Source organism: Cervus canadensis, chromosome 1 (assembly GCF_019320065.1).
Source record: "Cervus canadensis isolate Bull #8, Minnesota chromosome 1, ASM1932006v1, whole genome shotgun sequence".
NCBI lineage: Eukaryota > Metazoa > Chordata > Mammalia > Artiodactyla > Cervidae > Cervus > Cervus canadensis.
The window spans coordinates 48,467,998-48,493,991 of record NC_057386.1 but is presented as its reverse complement, the minus strand read 5'-3'; the positions used below and the strand labels follow the sequence as shown (position 1 = coordinate 48,493,991).

The following is a 25,994-nucleotide window of genomic DNA, read 5'->3' as shown; positions in this document are numbered from 1 at the left end:
AGAGGCCCCGGGGGGCGCCTCGCGAGCCGCCCGGGGCTGGAGGGGGAGGGCGCGGGCGGGAGCGGCTGGCGCCAGGCGGCCGAGGCTCCACAACAAAGCTCCGGCCCCTGTCACTTCGCATCGGTCGAGCCCCGCAGACGGGCGGGGGACGCGCGCTCAGCCGCGCCCCCCACCCTCCCCGGCCGTCCAGGGCCCGGGCGTCGGGCGGGCGCGGGCCTCTGGCCTCCGGCCTCCGGCCTCCGGCGCGTTGCACGCGCTCCGGAGGCTCTGAGCCTCCCGCAACCCGGAAACCGGGCGGGGGCGGCCTGGGCCGGGTGTGGCCGCGGCCCTGAGCCTGAGCGGGCTGCCGTCGGTCCCTGGCCCCTAACCTTCCGCAGGGTCAGGGGCCACGGCGGGGGTCTTCCCTGGTTTGGTCCCGCCGGTGGCTCAGGCTGTGTCCCTGGGCGGGGATCCGCCTGGAGTGATGGCCTGAGGGGCACGGGCCTGTGGCAGAGGGGACACGCGCCCCCCCGGGTAGCGGGGTGCTGGCCTGAGGCGGGTACTAAGTGCGCGGTGGTTTAGGAGTGTGCCCGGGCTGAGTGCGGGTGACGCGCGGGGCCCTGCGCCTGTGACCCGCAGTGGAGGTGCCACGGGGCGCGTGCATCCTCGCCTTGGCTTGCTGTGTGCGCAGGAAGGAGGGAAGGGGAGGACAGCGTGGCCTCCCATCCGCGTCTCCCCGACCGGACCCGCGCCTTCCGGAGCCTTGGCGCCAGCCAGCCCGGTTCAGTGGCCGGGCCCGGCTCCCCCGCAGTCCCGGGTCTGCCCGGGGTGGGGGCCGCGGCCTCGATGACCCCGGCCCGCAGCGGCCCGGCCTGTCCCGTCCACTTAGACAAATTGCGGCTGACAGGCGCGCAGTCTCTCTGGAGTCGCCGCCCGCCCGTCGCCTCCCTCCCGACCCAATTACCCCGCGCAGGGTCGGGCCAAGTGGCTGGGACGGGGCGGGGGGCGCGGGAGGCGCGACCTCTTCCCCGCCGGTCTTGAGCGAGGCCTTGCGGCGGGGCCCCTTCTTCCGGTCAGGTTCTGGGGGGTACCCGGGAGCAGCACGGCCCCTGGGGTCCTGTCCCCAGGCTTCCAGGCTGGCGGGAGTCCCGGGCTGGCAGCTCTGGCGTGGGACAGCCCCGGCCCTCGAAGGTGGTCGCTCCGCACTTTCGAGGGCAATCAGGGTCGCAGGGCCCCAAGACCCAGTGCGTGTCCCTGCCGGACTTTGGGCGACTTCCCCAGAGTTTGGGGGACTCCATCATCCCGGGAACTCCCGGGACTATTCTGTGCGCTGGGGTCGAGGTCCGGGGGTCGCAGCGGTCCACTTGGGATGCAGGGGTCGGTAAAAGCGAGGTGCTCCTCTGTGGACCCGCGCAGGTGTGAGTTCTCAGGTGTGGCTGCCCGGGGTCGTGGCAGAGTGGACAGGCCACGCTGCTCTGTGGCTTGAGTGAGGGGGCAAAGCACATGAAGGACCCCCTCCGCCTCCCGCTCCCCAGGACCAGCCCACCTGCGAGAGACGCGCGGGGCTGGCCTGCGGGGCTCACCAGGTTTTTCGTTTGTTTTCTGCAGAGACGCTTTGCCGGATTCCCTGGAGCAGCCTCGAGGTGTGTTCGTGACAGTCGGGTCTAGCGTGGCCTCACCCGCCCTTCCCTCTCCCTTCCAAAGAGCCACCTGGCCTGTCCCATAAACCTCTAGGCCTCCAACCAACCTTTTGCTTTTTTGACCTGCAGCTTCCTTTTGGATCTTGGATTTTGTTGCTTGTCTCTGCTGGGTAGGCTCCTGTCGCCCCATTTTACAGATGAGCCCAGAGGGGCAGTCATTTACCCAGGGCCACACAGGTACCGGTGGCAGAGCTGAGACGGGGCCCATGGACCTTCAAAGAGAGCAAGGCCACTCCTTAGCAAGTTAGTGGTGCCGTTGCTGGCCCGCTAGCTACACCTGCTCAGGGAACAAGGCAATACCGAGACTCCTGGGCCCCAACCCGCAGGCTGGGCTCTGGTTCCTCTGAATCCAAGACAGTCCAAGATGCTCTTCCCTTTTGCCCCTAGAGTTTCCCGCTCTAGGTCTGCAGGAGGGGGCTGCCTTCTCAGTGACACAGGGACATAGGAGCAACTTCAAAGCCAGCCAGGGGCCAGGGCTGGATGCTCTTAGGGGTAGGGCATGGGGGAGACCGGGCCAGAGCCTTGGATTGTGTGGGGGCCCAGGACGGGGAGGTCGATGCAGAACAGAGCCCCCTAAGGGAACCGGCCAGGGCATGTGAGGCAGCAGGGAGCAGACAGGGGTCAGCAGATTAGCTGGGTGACTTCTTAACCTGGGACAAGGGCTCACGCTTCTCATCTGCCAAAATGAGGACTGAACAGTGCTCTCTGGGGTGCCTTCCAGTTTAGCGATTCTCTGATCTGTGAAAATCAGAAAAATCAGCAGCGAGCAACCATTTCCAGTCTCGGGCTGGCAGCTGCCTGCTCTGGCCGTGGCTTGCTTGCAGAGGAGCTGACATTAGTGTTGGGGACAGGTTGGTGCCCCTGAATTTGCCGTGGGGCCACTGGGTCATGGCTCTAGTCAATCCGGGGCCCTGCCTCCCTCAGCTGCCACCCCAGTTCCCATCAGCCTCCGCGCAAATCATGAAGGTATTTCTTTCCCTCCATCAAATTGGGAGAAAGTCCATAGTAATTTGCCTGTCGAGCGGGTAGCACTGGAAGAATCAGGGAGGTCACATGGCTTCCTCAAGGTCACCTGGTCAGGCCATAATTAGATGCATGTTCTCCTAGGTGATGCCATCCTGGGGAGGGAGGGGCGCGGGGGAGGGGAGCTGTTGGAGGTGAGGCAGAGATTGCCCTGGGAGTTATCTCTGGAGGACGGCAGGCTGGCTGCTCTGGGGCCAGTGGGCAGTAAGGTCCCCCACCCAGGGACCCAGTCTCACTTCCAGCTGATTACAGGCTGTGGCAGGGTCTATAACCTCTCCAATTAGCCGGAGGCCAGACCCAAGGCCTCTCTGATAACCCCAGCTCCAGTGGCAGCCGCCATGGGGCCAGCTTATCTGGCCTCTCTTATCCTCCCCCCTTCCCCCACATACTCCAAGAGTTGCCCTGGCTGCGAGCAGATGAATAACCAGATTGTCCTGCAAGCTCAGCCGACAAGTCCAGCCCTACACCCACCACTTTCCCTGACCGAGGGAGGCCACAGCTGTTTTTTGCACCCCCAGGAGGGAACGGGCTGAGCCGGGGAGGACTCCTGACTCTAAGCTGCCAGTCAGTCCCCTGAGTGGTTGGGGAGCACTCCTGGCTCTCCATCTTTGCCCTGTTGTCTGTGTGCCTGAGGGTGGGTGCAGAGAGCTGACCCTGCCTGGAGCTCTGGACGCATCCCCAAGGAGCCAGCCAGTAGGCACAGGCACTCTGGGGGCACCCCTCTCCCTCCCGGCCCCCTTTTGACTGAAACATGGCTCTGGAGGGGTGGGGCTGTGCCCGGCGTATGTGTGTGTCCAACTGGGCCAGAAAGGGGAAAGCTGCTGGTCACCGTCAGCCCCCACCGGCCGGGCCTCCTTCCATTCACGGCATGTGATCCTCGCCCCGCGGGTTCCTGGGCAGGAGGGACTGGCTTCAGCCACCCTCTGCAGGGCCAGCCACTCAGCCTTCAGAGCAGAGCGTGGTTCGGGTCCTCTCTTCCCCCAGCACGCCCAGCTGGCTGGGCACTGAAGATTAAATCTGTCCTCGGGCGCCAGGGCTGGATGGGGTGCGTGTGAGCAGGGCCGGGCCCCGGGGCTGCCCTGCTCTGGCTGGACGGCTGGAAGGCAAGGCCTGCCTGTTTGTGAACTCACTTCTTCTATGGCTGTTGCATTAAACTTCACCCTAAAGCACGCCTGGCTCAGTGGTTTCCTTCAGTCCCCCCAACCCCAGGCCTGTCCAGGGTCTCCGTGGAGGCAGGATGGGGACTTGCATCTATCCCCTTCCAGCTCAGCACCCTCTCTTTGCTCCCCGCCCCCCGCCCCGCTCCTGTCTCCTTCCTGCCCTTCACCTTAGGTCCAGGACTGGGAGCGGGGAGGGGACCACATCTAGAACTTGTCATCTAAGGTTCCGACTATTCACCTTCTGAGTTTGCAAAAAGAGGTACAGGACTTCCCTGATGGTCCAGAAGACTCCCAGCTTCCAATGCCAGGGGTGTGGGTTTGATCCCAGGTTGGTTTACTAAGATCCCACATGCCTCAAGGTGCAAAGAAAAATTTAAAAATTAAGAAAAAAAAGAGATATATTCTTGAAAAAAAGAGAGGTAATGACAGGGAGCCTGTCCCAAAGAGAAGGCCAGAGTCTTCATCAGGCTCTCCTTCCCACAGCAACCCAGCAGCACGTTGCAGGGACCCGACCGCCACAGCCAGGGAGGCCCGGGGTGCCCTCCAAAACCCAACGGCTCTGGTGACAGGCAAGGAGGTCAGAGGATGGGTCTGTCAGATGCCACCCACACTCCAGAGTAAACATCCTCCTCCTCCTTCCTCGGGAGGAAGGAGGCTCCCTGACTCCCTCACACCTGCACTTGTCCAGGTGGGGGTGCTGGGAGCAGGGCCGCGCGGTCAGGCTCCCAGGACTCTGCTCCGGGCTGGGAGAGGACCCTGACCCCAGCCACTTAGGGATGGACACCAGTTGCAGCGTGATTTATTGAACAAGACGTGCACTTTTTGACAGGGCCTCAGAAACCACGGTTTCCTTCACTGAACAGTACAGGATCAGGGTACAAGGGCTTACAGACAAGAAAGACAAATCCTTTCCATGAGCCGAAGGGGAGAGAAAAGAGGAAGGGGGGCTTCTCTTTCCTTCCTCTTCCCCTAATACTCTGGGCCTCAGTTCAGCGCCAGCGGGAGGCTGGGCAGTGTGTGCTGAAGCCGGGACTGGATCGGGGCTGGCCACTCGGGGCCAAGATGCCCGCTGAGCCATCTACCCTCCCCACCCTGGCCCCCACCCCCCAAGGGCTGGGTTAGAAAATACAAAAGCAGGTCCGACGCGGGACATTGTGTGCAAACGGAGGCGGGGACGGAGCTTCTGCAGAGTCTCGGCCACGGCCGGCCCCACGATGGGGGCAGAGGTCAGCGCGCGCCAAGGTGCTTTGGAGAAGGGTCTCTTCTCTATCCAGGGAGGCTGGGCGGCTGTCGTCACGAAGCTCGGGGAAGGTGGTGGGTTCAAAGAGGAGCGGAGTCTGAAGGGTAGGAGCGGACGGGGGGGGTGTCTCCCCCTCCCTCCGGCAGGAGAGTGGGCAGGCCAGCCCAAAGGCTGCTGGGACCTACGGGAAGCTGGTGGGGAAGAGGCTGAGGGGCTGACTCTCGTTGGTGGGCAGCGGAGACCGGTAGCCGTCGAAGTTCCTCGGGATGCTGCCGCTGGTGGATCCCGAACTGTTACTCAGGGTCTCGATGCTTCCCTCTCGCTGGAGTTCTGCAAGACAGGAGGGAGGGCCAGGCCCGGTCAGGGGGCATTCTCGGGGGCAGGCGGGGGGGCGTGCGCTCTGGGCCGACTGCCTGCCATGAGGCACCACGCTGGGTCCACTGACATCCTTCTGCGGTGGGAGCTCGAGGTGGCAGCCTGGGTCTAACGGGGAAGCCCCTGGGCTGGCAGGCTCCCGTCGCTTCCTCACCGTGTGAACCCCTTTAGCCAGGAGCATGGCTGCCCTGATGATGCATCTGGACCACACTGCCATTCCCGGGGCGTGTGCCCAGGCCTGACGTGGGCTCATGCTCAGCCAGCTTGCTTCCCAACTCCGTGAGAGGCTCCTGTCCTGGAGCTCCTGGTCTGGGAGGAGGGGAGATGCCGGGAGGCAAGAAGGACCGAGGCGTCCCTGTCTGGTCTGTCTGCTCCTTGCCTCCCCTACCAGGGACCCGGGCTCAGCCTCACTTGCTCACACATCCTCACCCACACCATCTGCCTGCCCGCCAGGGCCCTCCTGTGCCATCCCCCTGCAGGGGGGAGTGCCTGCTTTGAGAGGGGCCTACTTGCCTGGAGTGCCTCCCTTCCCCTTCCTCTGGGCTCCCAACTGTCCTAGAGACCCCCCCGGAAGGGACGTGCTCAGGGTCCACCCGGGAGTCAGGTCGGGAGGCTCCCAGCCCTTCCCCTGGCATCTTGGAGATGGCACCTGGCTCCATCTCATTCCACTACGGGTGCCTTCCTCAACTGCCCTGCCATCTCTTGACTCAAGACAGGTACTGGGGTGGGTGGGCTGGCAACAGACTTCCTGGCATGCTGAGTGCAAGGCAGAAAGAATTACTTCTTGGCTTTCTGAGAGTGGTCAGTCCCTATCCCCTCTCCCACAGTGGGCTCTGATATGTGGGCACACATATCCCTTGGCAAACTCTGGGCCTCAAGCCAAGATGAGGTACCTGTAGTTTCTCCTTCCCCAAGGTAAACTGCCTGGGATGGAGTGGGAGGGGCGTCTCGCCTGTCTACCCCGGGAGCCCAGGCTCTCAAAGGGGTCATTTGAAACAGCAAGGTGTGCTCAAACGTGACACGTGTCTGGTCTCCTGTACCTGCAGCCTGCGCCCATGCCCAGGGCCCCTGCCACCCTCCACATGCAGCACAGCTGGCTTTGGTTAGGGGATGGGTCACAGCCTTCACTCCTGGGCTGGCCATCACTGGCCAGACAGGAAGTGACCACTGACCCCCACTCCCCGTGGGTGACCCCGGAGCACGCTGGTGGCCCAGCAGCAGCCACAGAATGGGTTGGGGGCGTCTGTGCTGGCCTCCTTCAGAGACGCCTCCTGGTTCCACGTGTGAGGTGTGAGGCACCAGCCGTGTCTGGGGCCCAGGCTGGAAGGGTGCGCCTGCAAACCAGAACCTCTCAGCAGGTGGGGGTCTGTGGACGCGGGCTGCAGGCCTGACGCCGGGCCCTGACTGCCAAGGGGCACTGGCTGCTCTGTGGGGCCTGACCCTGAGATTAAGCTGGGAGTCATCTAGATGCGGATGGAAAACCCAGACCCCCGCGTAGGCTCTCTCCTTCCCCACTCAGCCTCTAGCCTCCCCCTCATTCGGGGGCTGTTGTGCCAGGAGGGACAGGACAGGAAAGCAGGGAGCAGACCCCCAGGTTTCAACGTGAAAGCTTCGCACTCCAGGAAAGCTCTCCCCATCCCCCTGGTTTCCCCTGAGTGCAGCCGGGAGGCCCTGGCCCCGGGGAGCCGTCCCGGCGCTAGGGGGCGCCGACAGCAGGGCCGGGAGGGAGAGAGGCGGCGAGGCCCCAGCAGGGCGGCAGGGGCTGCCGGGCCTCTGGACTCCAGGCCCTGAAGAGAGCCCCGATCGAAGAAGCAGGAGAGGCAGCAACCCGGGGCAGGCCCAGCGTTCCTGACGCAAAGTGCGGGCACGTCCACACCGCCCCGGAAGCCGAGACGCGGGGAGCCTGGGACCAAGCGGGGGACCCCCACTTCCTGCATCCACCCCCCAGCAGCGCAGGGACCCCGCGAGTCCGCACGGCCGCCCCGTACCCCATCCTGTGAGAGTGCGGGGACAGGTACCACAGGGATTTCAAGATGACTGGGGCTCCCGGGGCCATGGAGAGACTGCGCTGTCTTGCTCGTGTTTTCTCTTCACCAGTGAGGCTGCGGGTGAGATGGAGGTGGCCACTGCCTCCCGGGTGACCAGGCTCCACTGGACTCACGTCCCGGGTGCTCCCCCGGGCTCGTCCCTCCTCTCCTTGCCGTGGCTGCTGCCCACTCGGATAACTCCCAGAGCTCCCTACTGGTCTCCAGACTCCCAGAGCCCCCCAAGCCACCGCATCCCAAAGCCAGAGCACTCTGCCTGCAGCACAAACCACATCTTGCTTTTCCCCAGCTTAAAAGCTTCACCCTCTCCTAAGGGTCCTGAGGGTAAGGTCTCTCAACCCCTCACCTCTATCAAACTGCCTTCCATGACCCGCTCGTCTCCAAGACCCCACCTCACTAAAGTGGATTTGAGGAATCCAGATAATGAGCTTGGGCAGTCTGGGGGCCTCGCAAGGCTGCTCCAGGCCTCTGGGTGTGTGCTCATCTGGGGAAAAGCCCTTCCCAGGCTCCTGTGGCCCCCAGGACACCTACTTATCTTTGAACCTCAACACGCACGCAAGCCTGTGCTGTCGCCGTGGTGGAATGGCCAGGCCCCACCGTGCTCTGTACTGACTCCTGCCTGGGACCCCCTAGCATGCTGGGCGTCATCTGCTCACACACGTGTCACTGTCCATGTGGGGGGGGGGGGTCCCTTGGAGGTCGGTTCTGTGTTTTATTCCCTAGTGCCAACCACAGGGCCTACAAAATAGTTGGGTGTTCAAAAAGCAGTTCTTGAATGAATGAATGAGTGCAGAGGGAAGCGGATGGGTCACTGCTTCTGCAGCTCGGCCACCAGTGTAAGAACCCAGGGCCCGGTTGCTCCTGGGCCGTTGCCTACATGCCCCCGTCAAACCCCTTGCTCTTCTGCTCCCCGAGACAGGACCGTGTGAGTGTGCGGAAGCAGACGTGGACGTGGCGGAGGGGTGCACACACGGCCCCCCGTAGGTCACCCAGCCGCCCAGCCCTTCGGAGCAAGCGGCAAACCGAAGTGTGTGGCCTTACCTTCCTCCATCCTGAACACACGCTTTGTTACTGTTGGGTTGTTCGCGGGCGCTGGGCGGTTGGCATTGTTTTTTTTTTCCTTTTTTTTTCCCTTTTGAAAAGAAAAGCATTGAGGAACCTTTTGGGAAAAGATCCGGACAATGATGGAGAACACTGATGTCGGCAAGCAGGAGGCGAGGGTACCAGGAGGTGTGGGCGCTCACGCCGGGAGAAGGTAAGCTGGGAGCAGAGTTCTGCAGTGACATGCACGTGTGGGGGGCTGGGGGCCCCGGAGATGGAACTGTGGCAGAGCTGAGACCCCCTTCATCAAGGGGAGGGGGAGAGGGTCTGTCCCCAGAGCAGGAGGAGCAGCTATGGGGAGGGGAGAGGCGGGCCGTTGACCCATGCAGTGCCCGTGCAGGTGGGACCCAGGAGAGGACAGGAGACAGAGAAAGCCTGCAGTTTCCAAGGATGCCTCCGCATGTTCGGACTCAGTGGTCCAGCTCGGGCTGCTGCCCTCCTCCCCCAATTCCAAGACCCCCGGGTCTGAACGGCAGTCGTGCAGCTGCAGTGGACTTGCAAGGAAAGCCCACCAGAAACCTGCAAGGGAGAGCGAGCTGGGGGCTCTTTATGTGGGGGCCTGGCAGCCTCCCCACTCAACACAAGTATGTGGATTCTGGCTGGTGGGAAAGAGCCCGCTCTTACGGAGGCTGCTCTCCAGGCCTCTAAGATAACGGACTGCACTCAGACGGAAAATCTTACTGTGACCTCACGTTTCCCAGAGCCTCTGTGCGCCTGGGAGGTGGGTGCTGGTCCCCCCATTTTGCAGGCAGCTAAACCAAAGAAGAGGAGGAAGCCGCTGGCTCTAGGTATACAACCCCTCGAGAAAGAACTGGGCTGATGGTGACGTGACAACTCCAGGCATCACTCTGACTGGTCCCAATGCCCTCCACTGGCTGTGTCCACCCGTTTGCTGCTGGCTCTTTTTGGAAAATGGGGCCTGCCACCCAAGCTGCCCCTCGAGGTCACGGGCCAGGACAGGGTAAGCCACAGGGCGTAAGGGGTGATGGACTGAGCAGCAACTCCAAAGGAGGAGCCTCAGCTCTCACAAAATAAGCAAAGGACCGAGAAAGCTCAGCTCTCAGGTCACCCTCACTCTATACGGAGCCTGGCAAATCTCAAAGGTCTTGGGAGGGCCAAAGAGGTGGCTGGCCTTGTCAGGGAGAAGCGACCCTGGTTCCCTGGGTGTGTATGCCAAGGGAGACCCAGGGGGAATGGAAGGAGGCAGGAGCCTGGCTGCCAGCAAACGCTGCCCCCGTCTTGGGGTGGGCCGCGCAGATGAGGGAGACGGTCTTCCCTGGCCCCTTGACTCTCAGCAAGAGACTGCGGCCCCCTCGGCAAAGGCAGGGGCAGCAGAGACTGGCTCCTGGGAGCTCTGGGTGGGTGCTGACGGCCAGGGCCGGCTCCACCCGGGGAGAGGCAGAGGATGAGGCAGGAAGGGGACACACAGCCCAGGAGACAGCACGGGGGGCGGGGCATGAGGAAGCCCCTCCCTCTGGAGTGCTGGTCCCCAAAGCTGCTTCACCCTGGAGGGCCTTCTCCCTGGGGCCTGTCCTCTCCCTGGGGTGCAGACCCTTCACTCCTTCGAGGCCACTCTACGCCTGGCAAGGCAGGAACTTTGGGGGACACCCTGGATGCAGGTCTCTCAAAAGCAACGGTCACCTTCCTAAGTGCTGTGGTCTTGGCTCCCCCATCCCGGGGGAGGTGGTAGAACACTGAGGATGCAGGGCCTCTGTGAGTTTCAGGGAGAGCTGGGGCGCCCAGGAGGGCAGGGGACCCCAGGGCGGGTCAGGAGAGAAGCACTACCTCAGGCTTGGCCTTCGGGCCTCTTCCAGGCCAGATGGCAGTGGGGGTGGCTGGAAAATCAGAGCCCCCAGGGAAGCCCCTTGGGTTTCTGGTGGGTGGAGGCATTGTGGGGAGCCCTGGTCTCTGGGCTCAGAGGGAGGCCTGTTTCGGGGACCAGTGAGGGCAGTGCTGTGCTTTGGGGAGGAGGATCCCTGGGTCCCCTGGTTCAGCCCCCAGAGCCCCCTGGCACTTCTCTTACCACGAAAGGAGCAGCGTTCGCCGAGGGGCCCCTCTGGTGTGCTCAGAGGCTCCAGCCAGCCCAGCTCTGCACGCTGGGCCTCGCGATGCTGCTCATTAAAGGGATTAGCAGAGCACTTTTATTGGGCCCCCGGCTGCAGCCACACACCCCATTCCCAAGCTAACTGCCCGGGCAGCCTGCGGGAGCAGGATGAGGCCTCAGGGTGGAGTCTCAGGCAGCACTGGCCACAGGCTTCCAGCAGAGAGAAGGGAGGGGTCCCCCACCCGCCCCTTGGCTTCAAGGCCCAGGTTGGGGAGGCAGGTTGGGGTGGTTCAGAGAGCCGGCTCTGGGCCCTGCGACCTGGGAGACTTGGGGCAAGGTCCTCAACCCCTGTGCCTCAGTTTCCCGCACAGGAGGCTAGCAAGGTCTGTTTCATAGTGCGCTTGTAGAATTAAATAATGCATGCAGAGTGCAGCACAAAGTGCTTAAAGCCTCCAGTCAGCAAATGTGAGTTACTCTCATTGCTGCAACCGTATTAGTGATTGTGATTATCCACAAGACCTTGCTGGGGGTGCCCTCTGGATTCCCTCCCCCCGCAGGTGTCTCTGCCATCCAGACCCTCACTCCCACCCTGTCCCCACTGGAACCCTGGGAGAGTCTTTCTTTTTAATCAAGAAATGGCCTGAAGAGGAAGATGGCAGATATGTGTTTACAGCTTTTCATTTCCCTCCTTGCCTCTTTGGAAGTACCCTCTTCCAAGCTGGAAAATAAATTTCCAACCCTGTTGACATGCATTGATTTTTCCCTCCTGCGTGCACCTCCCAGTTCTCCCCTGTCAGCAGGACCTGTGGTTAAGCCCCCTGTCTGGGTTGGGCTCAGTGGTACCTCTGGGGAGCGATGGGGGTGGGCAGAGCACAGAGCAGCCAGCCAAACTGCCCATCTTGCCCAGAGCCTAGCTCAGAGGAGGTTTGCAAACAGAAGTGATCTGGGTTCCCTTCCGTGGTGAGGGGTCTTGGCTGGGGGCGGCGGGAGGGATCCCCTGACCCAGATCTTCAGCATCTTTCCTGCAGCACCCCCGGGGATATGCAGGGAGGAGACCAGGGGACCACAGGATGGCTTCGAGCTCAGCAAATGGTTCCAAATGGGCTCTGGCCCAAGCAATGGACATTATCAACAGGGGGCCTGCCAACGAGGGCCTGGGACCCACTGTGTAGACTGAGACGTGGAGACAGAGGTGCAGAGGAGGTGGGGGTGGGGTGGCTGACTGCCTCCTGCGGGCTCAGCTTCTGGTGCGGGAAGAACCCAAAGAGATGAACCGGATGCCAACTAGGGGGTGATCCTGGGGGACGTGGCTCTGGGCTGCTTGTCTCACAGCAGCCCTGGGCCTGGAAACTACTGTCCTCTCTTCCAGAGTGTCACTCGGGGAGGTGGGAGGGGGGGGTCTTCAGGGAGAAAGAGGGGGGAGTTGGCTGAGATCACCTCCTGAAACTCGGACAGCTCTGTCCACACTGTGGGCGGAGCTGGCCTCAGCCCCAGGGCATCTTTCAGGAGGTGAAAAGGGCCACAGTTAAAGAGGCGGCCTGCAGGGGGGCCCTGATTTTCTTCCCACTTGGACACCCTTGCTCTTCCTGCCCCCTCGGCCCTTCCGGGTCCCACCCTCAGGCACCCCCACCAGGCTGCAGAGATGCCAGCAGACCAGGGACCCTCACCCACACCAGGTCTTAGGGGCTGGGTGGGGCTGAGAAGGTGTCCTCTTTATCTTCCAGCAAGGGGTTTCTGCTCCCCTCCCAGGCTTGCTTGTGGAAGGAAGGAGGGCAGTTTCCTATAGTCGAGGGGCTGAGGATGAAAAGGCCCTTCCATGTTCAGATAAGGGGAACCCTGCTCTGGTCGATGGAATGAAGGAGTGGATGAAAAGATGGCTAACAGCCTTGGACTCTCCGGGCCTTCGCACCTGTGTCTGAGCACTGAGGCCGCCTACTTCCAGTCCTCTTGCCGCGCACTCAGCCTGGGGTCCCTGAGAGCTTGTGCCAACTGCCCGAGTCCTGCAGCCAGTCTGCAGGTACACACCTTCCTTCCTGGCAGGAGTCTCTTCCAACCCAAGTGCTCCTGCAAACCTGCTTTCTTATCTCCCTGCCCAGCTCTTTTTCCTGACCTTCCCGCAGGTACTGAGACCCAGAACATCACAGGATGAGGCCAAGGTCACATGGCCTGCCTTGCCCCTTGCCCCTCCCCTTCCCCAGCTCCAAACGCTAAGGGCAAATAGTTGCTGCTCTTGCCTTGGGTACTTTGAATTGTTTCCCTTGGCCACCGGGGCCAGGCCTGGGTGCCTAATAACCTCAGGGTTTGGGGGGAGACTTCTTCCCTCCATGAGGACAGGTCCTCAGGCCTGTGGAAAAACCCTACTCATGAGAGCGGGCCAGTCTGGCATTAATACATGAGGCAGGGGCAGAGAGGTAGGCTAGATCCTGGAGTTCCTGGTGGGCCCAGTGGGGATGACACAAGAGGCACATGCTGTAATGCTGGGGAAGAAATAATCAAAGAGGAAAAAAGAGGGGGCGGGGTGGAGGCCTGAAGAATGAGGCAGGGTCTGTGTTCAAAAGGCATCCTCCATCTGGAGCCGGGTGTGTATGCGCGTACACATGCATGTACGGGTGTGCACACACGTGTGTGTACACATGCACGTGCATGTGTGTGCGGGCATGCGTGTGTGCTGGGGATGGGGCAGGGAGCAGAGCACCAGAGTTCCAGGCAGAGCAGCTCCCTGCCCAGCCTTAGACAGGGGGTTACCCAGGAGGTAGGCTGGGGTCTGGGGGCTGCAGCCTTTCCCTGAGGCCCTTCCCACCACAGCCACGACACGGCACCAGCTCCAGGCAGGGAGAGACCCACTCCCAGGAACCCCTCGTGACCCAGGCCTGCTCAGTCTTGGCTTAAGGGGAAGAGGGCAGGACCCCCCATCCGTCCGCCCAGCAGCACCCCGCGTGCGGGGACCCTCTCGGGGCCACTACCATCAGTCTAACTGTAAATCTGGGCCCAGGCAGACTGAGTCCTGTCCTGGCGTATTATACATGGGGCCAGCAAGGGCGGAGCCCATCTGGCTCATGGTCCCGGTTTTGAGTGATGTGATAAATCTGGCTGAAACGTGCTTGAGATCAGCCAGACAGATGAGCAGCCTGGAGCTGACCCTCCCAGTGGCTGTGAGGAAGAGGCGGCCGAGAACTCGCCCTAACTCCCGCTCTGCCGCAGACTGAACGACCTGGGCAAGTCCCCACAGCCCTCCTCCGCTTCACCACCTGTCAGGCAGGAGGGCAGCGGCTGCCCTGGCCACCTCACGGGCCGTGTGAGGCTCTGAAGAGAGGAGGATGTGAAGGTGTTTCGAGAAGCAGGATAAGCCCCGAGGGCGTGGGAGAGACTGTCACTGCAGTGGGGTCCTGGCCAGAGAGCTGGGGGTGCTGTCTCCGAGGCCCCTGGAGAAGCGGTCCTCACCCAGGAAGGCCTGAACTGCCCCCTCTAGCCCCAGGCCAGCAGCACAGCCTGCGGGCAGAACCTCGGCAGATGGTACCTGAGACAGCCGTGGCGGGTGGAGGGGGGCGTGGAGCTGAGGGATGCCTGCCCGGCTCTGGGAACAGCCTCCTCTGCACGCGCCTGCACATGGCGCCCCGCGAATGGGCCACTCAGCACGGCTCCAGGGAGGACACAGGGCTTGGAAACTGTCCCAGCGAGCCAGGAGTCCGGCAGCCAGCCTCAACCCGCCCTGCCTCCTGAAGCAGGGTCTTCTCGAGACCCTCTCTGGGGCTGTGAGATGGCGCAGTGGCGGCCTGCGGACCGCAGGGGAGACGCTGCTCCCCGAACCTGGCTGGCTTGATGGGCTCGAGCCACATCTGGTTCCCATTCAAACGTCCAAACGTAATTAAATTCTCTCTGACGCAGCGGAAGAGTTTGGTAAGATGTGGCTTCCCCCCTTCCACCAGGGTTAAGAAATCACTGTCTCACACTCCGGCGGCTGACCGGCGCTCCTCCCGGCCGCTGATCCCTCCTGCTCCGCCAAGGAAGGGCCTGTGCTCAGCTCTGTTTTCTCGGGGCTGAAGGGGCCAGGGCACTCCCTGCAAGGAGGAACAGCTGAGGCCAGAGCACCTGCAGGCTTCGTAGGGGCAGGGAGGTGAGCCACCCTGGGCACACAGCTGTGGGACCCAGGCTCGCCCTGGGGACACACCAGTATCTGGATGTGCGGGGTCTTGTGACACCCTGCCGAGGGATTCCCCTCTCTGTAGCTCCTCATAGCATCTTGCATCTCTGGCCTGCCCTGGAGCCCCCTGGGGTCGGGGGCGGCTACCCACCCCCCACGCATGGAGGAGGGATGCTGTCAGCCAGGGGCAGCCAGGGAGCCCACCTGAGGGACCCCCAGGGCCGCCAAGTGGCAGGGGCTTGCTGGTCACCTCTGGCCTGTCACAGCCCCAAACGGGTTAATGGGCAGCTCGGTCCAAGGTGCCTGGCCTTGGTGGGATGAGGGTGGCCCCTTCCACAGCGAGGAGGCCCACTCACCCGAGGCGTTGGTGCCTCTCCTGGCCTCCTGTTCAGCCCTTGCCTGAATTCAAGCACAATTCCCTGGGCTGGCTTGCCTTTTCCAGCTTCCCTTCCCAACTGAGCACCTTGAGCTCACGGCTTCTTTTTACTTAGGGATTTACGACTTTCACCATAATGGGTTCCATTCTACTTCCTCTATGTCTATTTTTCTAATCCTTGTGGTATAGGCTTTATGAGACTTTTTTTTTTTTAATAAAGTAAGTCAAGGTATTATTCTTTTTGAAATAATCTGTCCTGCGAGTTAATGATTTCAAGAGGGTGTGGATGCTCCCCAGAGACAAACGGGGGCTGGGGAGCGGATAACTCTGGTGGGGGTAAGCGAGAATCTTTCAGATTCAAGAGAGGTCCCTTGATGACTCTAGGCCAGATTGCTCACCGACATCCCTATATGAGCTCTCAGACCACTTTTAGGCTCACAAGGCATTTCCACACCAAAGAACGCTCACCCGGGAGGTGGGCCCAGCACACACGGCAATCCCAGTATTGCTGACCTGGCTCTAAATAGGAAGAATCTTGTATATCTGGTTCCAAATGGTTAACGGTTAGTAATGGATTTAATTTAATTTCTGGGTGGCATGACCGCCAAGGCCATGTGTCTGGTGCCTTCATATCAGTGAAGGTTTTAAGGAAATAAACCCAGTTCATGGATCAGTCGTCCTAGGCCAAGCCTAGCCAAGACACTGGCGCTGGGGTCAAGGTCTCTGTGGCCCCCGTTAGGGTCCCAGCCTAGGATCCTGAACCCATAGTTACGAGTCTCGATTAATTGCCGTGGTGCCGCCCGTGGCAGAGGAGAAGGTGGGCAGACGCTGGGTTAGCCTTTGTGCTCTGTCTGTGCAGACTGCCTGCTGGTGCCGGGGCTCTATTCATTATTCAATTCAGCTCGCTCAGACGGGCTTTTCCATTTGCTCCTCCAGGAGGAATAACAAATCTAGAAATGCAATTCCACTTTGCTGTATTAAGATATTGATTTGCCTGTCGAGTGGAAGTGCATTTGTTCTGTCAGCCCCCCCCCCTCCTGTGGGCAGGAAGGGGTTAACCAAATGTTTATCACAAGGCTGGCTTCAGAGTTGAAAGTAATGTGATCAGTAATGAATTTTGTGTTACATTAGGTTGTATAAATGGACAGACAAGCGCAGACAACAAGTGGCCAGGAGTCGGGGCTAATCTAATGATGTAAAAATAGAGACAGCACCAATTATACTAGGGGCCAGCTCCAGGCTCCTGCAGGGACTGCAAATGAATAGGTACAAATCAAATTACTCACTAATAGACGCACTACAAGAGGGGCAGTCAATGGTAAATGCATTAGAGCCTAGTGACCTCTCTGCTCTGCACTGCAGAATCCGAAAATTTGACTTCCATCTTAAAAGTGGGGGGCGGGGAGTGAGGTTCTCAAAGAAACTCTTGTTGGGGGAACAAGGATGACTACTCCCCACCCCAAACCAGGCCACGGCCAGAAGGTACTCCCCATCTGAGTCGACCTCCTGCCCTCGCTCCGATGCCTCCCAGAGCCTGAGCACCAGGGGGTGTGGGGGGTGGGGGTGACCCCGGCGGCGGGGGACGACAAAAAAGACCAGGGGATGAAGCCCTGCACGTAGGCAAAGACAGGAAGTTACATACCAACACACTTCACAGCCATGTGTCTCTCAGGGGTGGTGGTTTTTACTGCTACGTCAAGGGCTGTGTCTGTATCGAAAATAAAATATTTCTTTAAAGAGGATTGCAACACGGACCCTGCAGGGAGCAGCCGGTGCCGAGATCAAGGGGAGGAGAGATCAGAATCTGGTTTGATCACTGGGAGCTGTGCGGGATGCTTGTGGTCTGTTCTGAGGCTGGGCGCGTGCAGGGTTTCATCTATTTTCCACCAGCCCAAACTGGTCTGTCCTCGCCCCTCTGCTCCTCCTCCCAGTCCTGCCTGGGGATGGAAGCAGGGAAGGCTGTGGAGGTCCTGCCAGCTCGTGGGCAGCCCCTTGGGTTTTCTTCCTTCTCTTAGGCTCTATGAATGGAGAGACCAGGCCTGAAGTTCCTACCTGCTGGGCAGGGTGAGGGGGCTGCTTAGAGAAGCCTTCCAACGTGCCCTGATGCATGAACCATATGCTTACGTCCAGCCCCCAGTGGCTTGGGGAGGCATCAAGTATGAAACCCAAGACCCTCCAAGCTGTCGTCCAAGGACCTGACCCACGCCCGCATGGAGGCGGGGGCCCTGGTAGGCCTGGCCCCACCTGCTCCCGGTTCTAACCCAGCCCGAAGGCCAGCACCCATCACACATATCAAAGTGGGGCGTGCACACTGGTCCTGGCCAACTGGAGATGAAGGGAACAGGCCAGGAAGACGAGGCCCGGCCCCTAGCCGGGGCGGGCACAGGCACCGAATGGAAAAAAAGCATCCTGAACAAATGAAGCAACAGGATGTCAATTCTCTGCAAACTCAATTAAGCACATGGAGGGGTGGGATTGCAAGCTATCGGGCTACACTAAATAAAACATGTGTGAAGGGGTTGGGAGAGGTCTGGGAAGCCTGGAGGATTCTGCCAACACATCTTAGAATGCCTTCTGGAGTGGGCCTGAAGGTGTCTGGCCGCAGGGTTGGGGGGTGCAGAGGTGGGCTTCAGAGAGAAGTGAGCCGGAAACAGTCACCCAATGTCAGAGGGTAGACAGCTGACTCTGGTGTGGGTGCTTGGAAACGCCTCCTTCTGTTAAACCCAGTCTGATGGGCATGGCTTGGCCTTCTCGGTACGGGCCTCTCTTTTGCTTTAAGAGCTCAGGCTCTGGTTTCCTAAGGGGTCAGAGGGCCATTTCCAACGTTCATTGTCTGTGTGTGTCTGTCTTTGCTCCGTCACCAGCCATCCCACCTCAGGGGTGGTCCAAACACCTCAGACCATCTTCTGAGGCATAAGGGCAGAGGTAGGGGCCGAAGGGAAAGATGGGTATTTAACCATCCATGACTGTGTTCAACTTTGTTCAGATCTTACACCTTGCAGAAAGGTCAACGGTTAAAGGTGAATTCTCTGGCAGAGGAGGAGGAACAGAGAGAAATCCTCCCTTTTGTTAACCATTTACCCATGTTCATGTCTTCAGAGGAGGGCCCTTATCTGGGGGGTCCAGTGGCTCTTCTCCACCCTTTGCCCAAACCTGTCCATTTCCCACAGGAATCTCTGCTTCCCTGTTGAGGCAACGCCTGGAAAGGGGGCTCTGCAGATTCACCAGTGAGGTCATGGAGGCACTTCCTCCTTGTAGATAGGAATCGGTGTGCTCTGGTGAAAGAATTCAGAGTCGACTTTGGGCAACTGAGAAGTGAGCAGAGATGCTTCTCAGCCCAAAACTTCCGCATTATAGCTCTGCTTTGCCTGGGGCTTTCAACAGCCTTAGAGAAGAGAGGGGTGTGCGGGGTGGCGGGGGGCAGAAGGAAGGGGTGGGCAGGAGAAACTACCCACCTAGAATGGGCCAGGAACCAACAAGTGTGTCTTTTAAACACAATCCCTTTTCCCATTGCTCTGACTGGCTTTCATTGACCTCTCAGGAGCCACAAAAACCCATCCAGTCATTCAGCAAACATTAACTGGAGTTCAGCTTGGCTCTGCTCCCAGTGCTGGATGCTGGTCAGGGAAAAGGCTGCTGGTTAGAGGTAACAAAGATGAACTGGATTCAGTCCAAGGATCCGGAATTGGGCTAAGACACACCGGACGGGCAGTCTAGCTGAGGGAGGGGCTGGAAGGACCACCGGAGCTGAGCCTTACCCCAGTGGGTTGGAGAAGGGAATACGCCACAGCTCACTAATGTTAAAGGCAACATGCGTGGCCTGTCCTGGGCCGAGCGTCCAGTGCACACGCAATGCAGAGAGAGGGGGAATTAGAGCCTGGTCTAAAGGCGGGCTGGGTAGGGGCGAGGGCAGCAGACCCCTGGACAGGTCAGCAGGGCTCGTGCTGGGGATGATGGGCGAGGGTGTCAGCACAAAATATGAAGGTGGGGTGACTGCGGAGGGGGTGTTGGGGAGCAGGCTGGGAAGGTACGGGAGACCGAAAGGGACTCTGAAATATGACGGCAGGAGCCAAGGCGGTCAGCTGTGGGCCCAGGAGGGCTGACAGGGAGAGCAGGCCCTGACATGAGGGTGCCTTCCTTCTCTGGGGTTCCCCTCTCAGGAGTAATGGGCGGGAATGACTCAGGTGACCGGATATTAAGAACCAGAAATTCTTTCTGGACATCTCCTTTTAATCCCACAGCTTTGAGCTATGATTTCCCATCAAAGCTTTCATTTTCTCCTCCTCTGTCTGTCATAATAAGGGACATCTGCCGAGCGGTGGTGTGACAGGACATTTGCACGGTGGCATGGAGCCTGAGGCGTCGAAGCCGTTTGGGAGGTGGCGGCCTTGAGGACAAGAGACAGGAGGAAATGAGGCGACCAAAGCGCTCAGTAGGGGAATGGTGGCGGCCAGGATGTGAAGGAACTGGAGGCCAGTGGTGACTACACTTCGTGGCTTCCCTCTCCCAGGCCTTAGAGAGGAGGAAAGTGAGGGAGGGGGAGCTTCCTCTCTCTCTGGGGGCAGGAACTGTGCCCAGGGGCACCTCGGAGAGCCCGCCTACAAGCGGAGCCCCAGAGAGACGGCAGGGTCTCCAGAGGAGGCAGTGGAGGGGGGCCCTGAAAGCATTTGTAAAGACACCGAAGGAGGGAAAATCTAGGGCCCAACTGGGTAAAGCACAGAAGGACCCACGGGACTGGCCAAGTTGCTTGGACGACGTACTTGCTGGAGGGAGAGTAGGGATGTTTAATAGCTAAGAGAGGCCTTTGCAGGTGGCTCAGTGGTAAACAGTCCGCCTGCCAGTGCAGAAGACACGGGCTTGATCCCTGATCCGGGAAGATCCCATGTGCCGTGGAGCAACTAAGCCCCTGCACCACGACTGAGCCCACGCACCCCAGAGCCCACGCTCCGCAACAAGAGAAGCTGCTGCAGTAGGAAGCCTGTGCCCCGCAACCAGAGAGTCGCCCCTGCTCGCCCCAACTAGAGAAAAGCCCGCGCGGCAACAAAGACCCAGCACAGCCAAAAACAATAAATAAATAAAAAATTTAAAAGCTAAGAGAATTAATTCAGCCCCCATGCCTGCAATTACAGTCACGTGATCACCTGGCACCTGAGATGGGAGGGGTATTATGGCTCCTGCTGCCTTAGCAGGAAAACGTCCCCGAGCCTCAGCAGCAGGGCAGGCAGGAGTTCCAGGTCAATTGAAGGGGCTAATCCTAGAGGAAGGATGCAGGGTCCAGCGAGCTGGGTTATGTTTTGGGGTGCCTAGCTGGTCAACTCCAGTACCAATAACTAACATTGGTTGACAGCTGAATTCCTACAGTCCTGAAATGAAAGCTATGAGCATGCACACACACACACAGTGCTTTGAGTCATCTTTTGCAAAACGTAGGTTGTCAGTGGATATTTATTAATTCACTTATTGAACCCTTCCTGTGATCATTTAAAAACTTCACACTGCTCAAAATGTGCTTTCCACGTTAAGAAGGAAAAAAGGTACTTTTCAAAGTACCTTTATACCTTTTCAAAGAGTAAAGATAAAGATTTCTGACAGAAATCTTTGGAAGACCTTTAGTTGAAAATAATCTCATAGCCTTTTTGGCTTAGTAATTAATATACATTCAGGAAAACTCAGAGGATTTAGCAGAATAAACTTGAGCATTGGTTTCCAAACTAGATTACAATTCATCAATGTGTTGTAAAATCAATTTAGTGGGTCCAGACTGCATTAAAAAGAATGAAATAAAATAATCCTAGAGTGCTTTGCCCATACTACTGTTTTCTGAAAGTTTTATTTGAGTAAGAAATATTTGAGACAAAGTATATTTGAGTAAGGAAGTAAGTTATTTCTGATGGAAGGTAAGAGGTAAAGATTGAGCCCCTAGTATGATCCCCAAGAGTAACTGCTTCTTGACTAGAATAGAGTCAGTTAAAGAGATACTGGACACAGTTCCCTGTGCTATGCAGTAAATCCTTGTTTGTTATTTTATATATAGTGGTGTATATATGTTAACCCCAAACTATACTCAGTATTTTGTAATAACCTATATGGGAAAAGAATCTGAAAAAAAATATGTATGTATGTATAACAATCACTTTGCTGTAACTGGAAACTAACAACATTGTAATCAATTATATTTCAATTTAAAAAATACTTTATAAAGAAAGAAAGAGACGCTGAACAGAAAAAGTTGCAGCCTCTTTCCTACCCTGAGTGCTGTGATCAAAAAGGAGAATGAAACAGTGTTCCCAGGACTGTAGGAAGCCACAGTCATGGGGAAGAGATGGTCCCTCTTGACCATGACTGCTGACTTAGTGAGCTCCTAAGAGTCAACAGCAGCCAGGGGAGGCAGCCTGCAACAGACACGTGTCAGGAATATTTAAAGCAGCTGATCACGACCTGTGAATTAGGCCTAAGGGCTTTTGCTATTGGATGTGGGAGAAAGCCAAAAAAAGAAAAAGACAAGGTTTAGCTAAACAGTGATTGAAAGAGTTAAAGTCTAAAGTGACAATGAAATTAATATGTATCCAGGTGTTTATGAAAATTTTTTTGTATTGTTTTATCTTTGTTGTTGTTGTTTAGTCGCTAAGTTGTGTCTGACTCTTCGAGACCCCCATGGACTATAGCCCACCAGGCTCCTCTATCCATGGGATTTCCCAGGCAAGAATACTGGAGTGGGTTGCCGTACCCTCCTCCAGGGGAATCTTCCTGACCCAGAGATCGAACTTGCATCTCTGATGTCTCCTGTGTTGGCAGGCGGATTCTTTATGGCTGAGCCACCAGGGAAGCCCAGGTTATGTCTGCCCTCAGACACAAAACGACTGGAATAAGTAAATGTTTTGCTTATGGAAAAAAAAAAATCCTATTTTTCTAGAAAAGGCAATATTGAAAGGAATGTCTGCTAAGCAGGAATTAGTCAAGTTATTTTGAGGGGGAGTGACGGAGAAAGGAGGGGGCCGCGGGAGACAGCATTCCAGGCCGAAGGAGAAGTATGTGCAGAGGCCCTGCAGGCAGAGAGAGCACGTGTACTCAGGGACCCTCCGGGGAGTTCAGCAGGGCCGGGGCTCGCCCAGAGCAGGGACAGGAGCCTGGAGAGAGGGCAGTGGCTAGTCACGAAGGACTTTGTGCACGACAGGCTGTGAATCCAGGAGAAGGACAAAGCTGAGGGCAGAGGAGTCATGGGCAGGGGCCTGGAGAGATGGGCTTGGAGATCAGGAGAGAAAGTCAACCTGGAGATGTTTTGGAAATCATCGGTTTATGGATACTAACTGAGGCCACGGAAGTGGAGGAGATGGCCCTGGATGGAGGGAGGGAGGGGAGAAAGGATCGAGATAGGGCCTTGAGATATGGATTTAATAGTGACAGAGGAAGAAAACTCAGGGAAAGGATGGAGAAGTAGCTGGAGGCAGAAGAAAACCAGAGGCGTGAGGTAAGGCAGGAACCGCAGGGAGATCACTCCAACATCACCGGGCCTGGCTCCCCAGGCCAACACTGGGGCAACATGGATATTCAGGGGTGCCTCTGGGGAGGATGGGTGTTGTGGTTGGGCAGGCTGGGGGCAGGGACTGCTCCTCCTCTAGACAGGAGGAAAGGGGAAGGTTTTTAGGGTCTGGGTGCAGGAGGCCAAGGGATTTCTCAAATGCTGACCATTCTCTTCTGAGCGGGAGAGACAAGCTGGTGGGGTAGGAGATTTGAGGGGAACAGGAAATCTGAAATATGTCCATGAAGAAGGAAAGAGACCGATTTCAAGATGGTGGATGGATGGAGCACAATTTCCATACTGAATAAAGAGCAGACTAATTCATACTTAATAGACAGCAATAACATGAGACAAATAATAAAACACAAACTCTCAGAGGACCAGAGACCTGGAGAATCTCTAAGGGAATGAAAGCAGGCTGGAGACCATGGCAGTAAAGCAGGGGCTACTGCAAAACTGCTAACATAGAGGTTAAATGCAGGATCCCATTCACCCAGCAGTTACTGCACACCCACCACGTGCCAGACACTGTTCTAGGCACTGCTGTCTCCTGTGAAAGATGAGCGCAAACTGAGAATCAGAAGAAATGCAGAAAGACTGCCTGGGCTCACTGGGGAGTAGAGACCGTACACTGGCAGAGGGGCGCAGACCCATCTGAACAGTTCATGACTCTTCTTCAGCCACCGAAGTGTGCAAGCAGAGTTGGCTTGACCTAAATTTTGCTTTGTTGAATGGGGACAGTGGAAAGGTAACAGGTGCGAGAGATGTGATGATGTTAGAGAGAAAGCAACTCAGTCAGTTATTTTCGAGCTGGACTTGCCAATCCCACATGTGATCTAATTATTCATCGACTACTTGGTCAGCAGCCATCCTGGAGGACAGAGCCAACACCTGCCTCATAGTCAACCATGTTTTAAAACAGATCTTCTCTGACTCTTAAAAAAAAACAAAAAAAAAAAACAGATCTTCTCTGACTCTTATATGCATGGTGAAAGTGAAAGTGTTAGTCGCTCAGTCGTGTCTGACTCTTTGTGACTTCACGGACTGTAGCCCGCCAGGCTCCTCTGTTCATGAAATTCCCCAGGCAAGAATACCTGAGTGGGTTGCCATTTCCTTCCAGGGGGCCTTTCCCAAGCGGGGAACAAACCCAGGTCTCCGCATTCCAGGCAGACTTCACTGTCTGAGCCGCCAGGGAAGCTCCATGCACAGAGATCTCGTCCAAGTGCAGGTGCTGATTCAGCAGGGTTCGGTGGGGCCCGAGATTCTGCATTTCTAATCAGCTTCTGGACACAGATGTTGCTGCTGGTTCACATACCGTTCTTGGAAGAGTAAGGTTTTGAAAGGTTTTGCTTTACTTTGGGGGAGACCTGTTTTGTACTATGGTGCAGCTTACCAGTGGAATGCTGGAGCTGGTTGACTGTTACACTTTCAGGAATTCTGCTAGATGACTGACATCATGTTGACAGCCTGAAACTGGCTGTAATGGGAGCTTCTGTGCTATGGAAATGCCCAAATGCTATAAATCAGGACTTTCCTGCTTCCCTTTGCAGAGCCGGCTGTTAAACACTTACTAGCACTGCTGCTGCTGCTGCTAAGTCGCTTCAGTCGTGTCCGACTCTGTGCGACCCCATAGATGGCAGCCCACCAGGCTCCCCTGTCCCTGGGATTCTCCAGGCAAGAACACTGGAGTGGGTTGCCATTTCCTTCTCCAGTGCATGAAAGTGAAAAGTGAAAGTGAAGCCCCTCAGTCGTGTCCGACTCTTAGCGACCCCATGGACTGCAGCCCACCAGGCTCCTCCTTCCATGGGATTTTCCAGGCAAGAGTCCTGGAGTGGGTTGCCACTGCCTCTCTAACTTACTAGCACATCACTGGCTAAATCTGTATAAGAGTGAAACATGGATACAGTGGGTTTTGGCATCAGGGGTCATGAAAGCATGCGCCATTCACACATTGATAAAGAGGCCACCTGTCCCAGATGTACACTAAACGAAGAACCTGCTGGAGGCATGACAGGAACTGATCGTCTCGGCTGCCTCGGAGTAACCAACAGAGGTAGATGCCTGGGTCACCCTGTCCTCCACCCAGAGAAGCAGGCTGTGCAAGGAGAGACGGGGACTGGTAGGCTCCTTTGAGCAAAGGGTGACTTGCAGGAAATTCTCAACCACATCGCACTGTACTTCCCTGGCTATCCCCGGGCAGCAGGCTGACTCTGCTGTGGGTGTGTCAGCCTGCCCTTTCTAGGACCCACGGCTGCCCTGCTAGGCTGATACTTTATCTGGAGTTGCGAAATGCGAAGACCGAATCTCAACAAAGGCAGAGGGGAACAGGTTAATCTTCCATGATATCTGCTTTACTTAGTGACCTTTAAAATCAAGGCAGAGATGGGACTTCCCTGGCGGGCCAGTGGTTAAGACTTCGCCTTCTAATGCAGGGGGTGAGGGGTTCGATCCCTGATCAGGAAGCTGGGATCCTACATATCTCAAGGTCAAAATACCAAAACACAGAAGAGAAGCAGTGTTATAACAAATTCAATAAGGACTTAAAATGGTCCATGTCAAAAATAAAAGATTTGAAAAAATAAAAAACCAAGGCAGAGTTTTATATATATATATATGTGTGTATACACACACATACACACACATGCACACACACATGTTTAAGTAAACCAAATGAATCCCATTTGGTGACAGTTTGGGGAGGAAAATGAAATCCCTCAGCTCTCAAAGGGCGTCTCCTATTTTCTGACCTGTGGGTCAGGCAGTTTTAATTTCCTCTCTCCCTCTCTCTCTGTTTTAATTTCATGAACCCGCTTAAGGCCACAAAGACTCCTGAACCCCTCAGCTGTCCAGCAGATGAACCGCTGCCAGCTTCTCTCAGGTTACTGATGCTCTGTGCCAGGCTGAAGCTCCCCAGCCCGGCCTGAGCGCGCCTTCCCGTCTGACTGCTGGGTGATACGGCCGGGCTCTCCGGGGTTTCCGGGGAAGGCGGCTGGGAGGCAGGCCGACCCTGAGCTGCTCTGGCCCTGGAAGAGTGGCTCCTGGACGTGTGTCCGCTGCCACTGGCCCTGCTGGTGTGAGCGGGGCTCGATGGAGCCCCGGGGGTGCAGGGGAAAGCTGGGCCGCGAGCGAGGTTCACGAAGGGAAAAGCTTTTCTTCCTGCCGGCCAGCTTCCGAGCAAAATGGGGTTAGTAAGTGTTAGTCCCTCAGTTGTGTCCAACTGTGACCCCATGGACAGTAGCCCGCCAGGCTCCTCTGTCCATGGAATTCTCCAGGCAAGGATACTGGAGTGGG

The 25,994-nt window shown here is 57.6% G+C and overlaps 1 protein-coding gene across 1 annotated transcript in view; it reads right to left on the bottom strand.

Moving 5' to 3' along the window:
* Positions 1-4,644: 4,644 nt before the first annotated feature.
* BCAS3 (BCAS3 microtubule associated cell migration factor) overlaps positions 4,645-25,994 on the bottom strand; it is a 578,882-nt gene continuing 557,532 nt past the window's right edge. Inside the window, exons 26-27 of the mRNA XM_043460326.1 lie at positions 16,827-16,892; positions 4,645-5,432 (exon numbers count right to left, since the gene is read on the bottom strand). Coding sequence (XP_043316261.1) covers positions 5,284-5,432; positions 16,827-16,892 — 215 coding nt within the window. The 3' untranslated portion in view covers positions 4,645-5,283. The remainder of the gene's footprint in view (positions 5,433-16,826; positions 16,893-25,994) is intronic.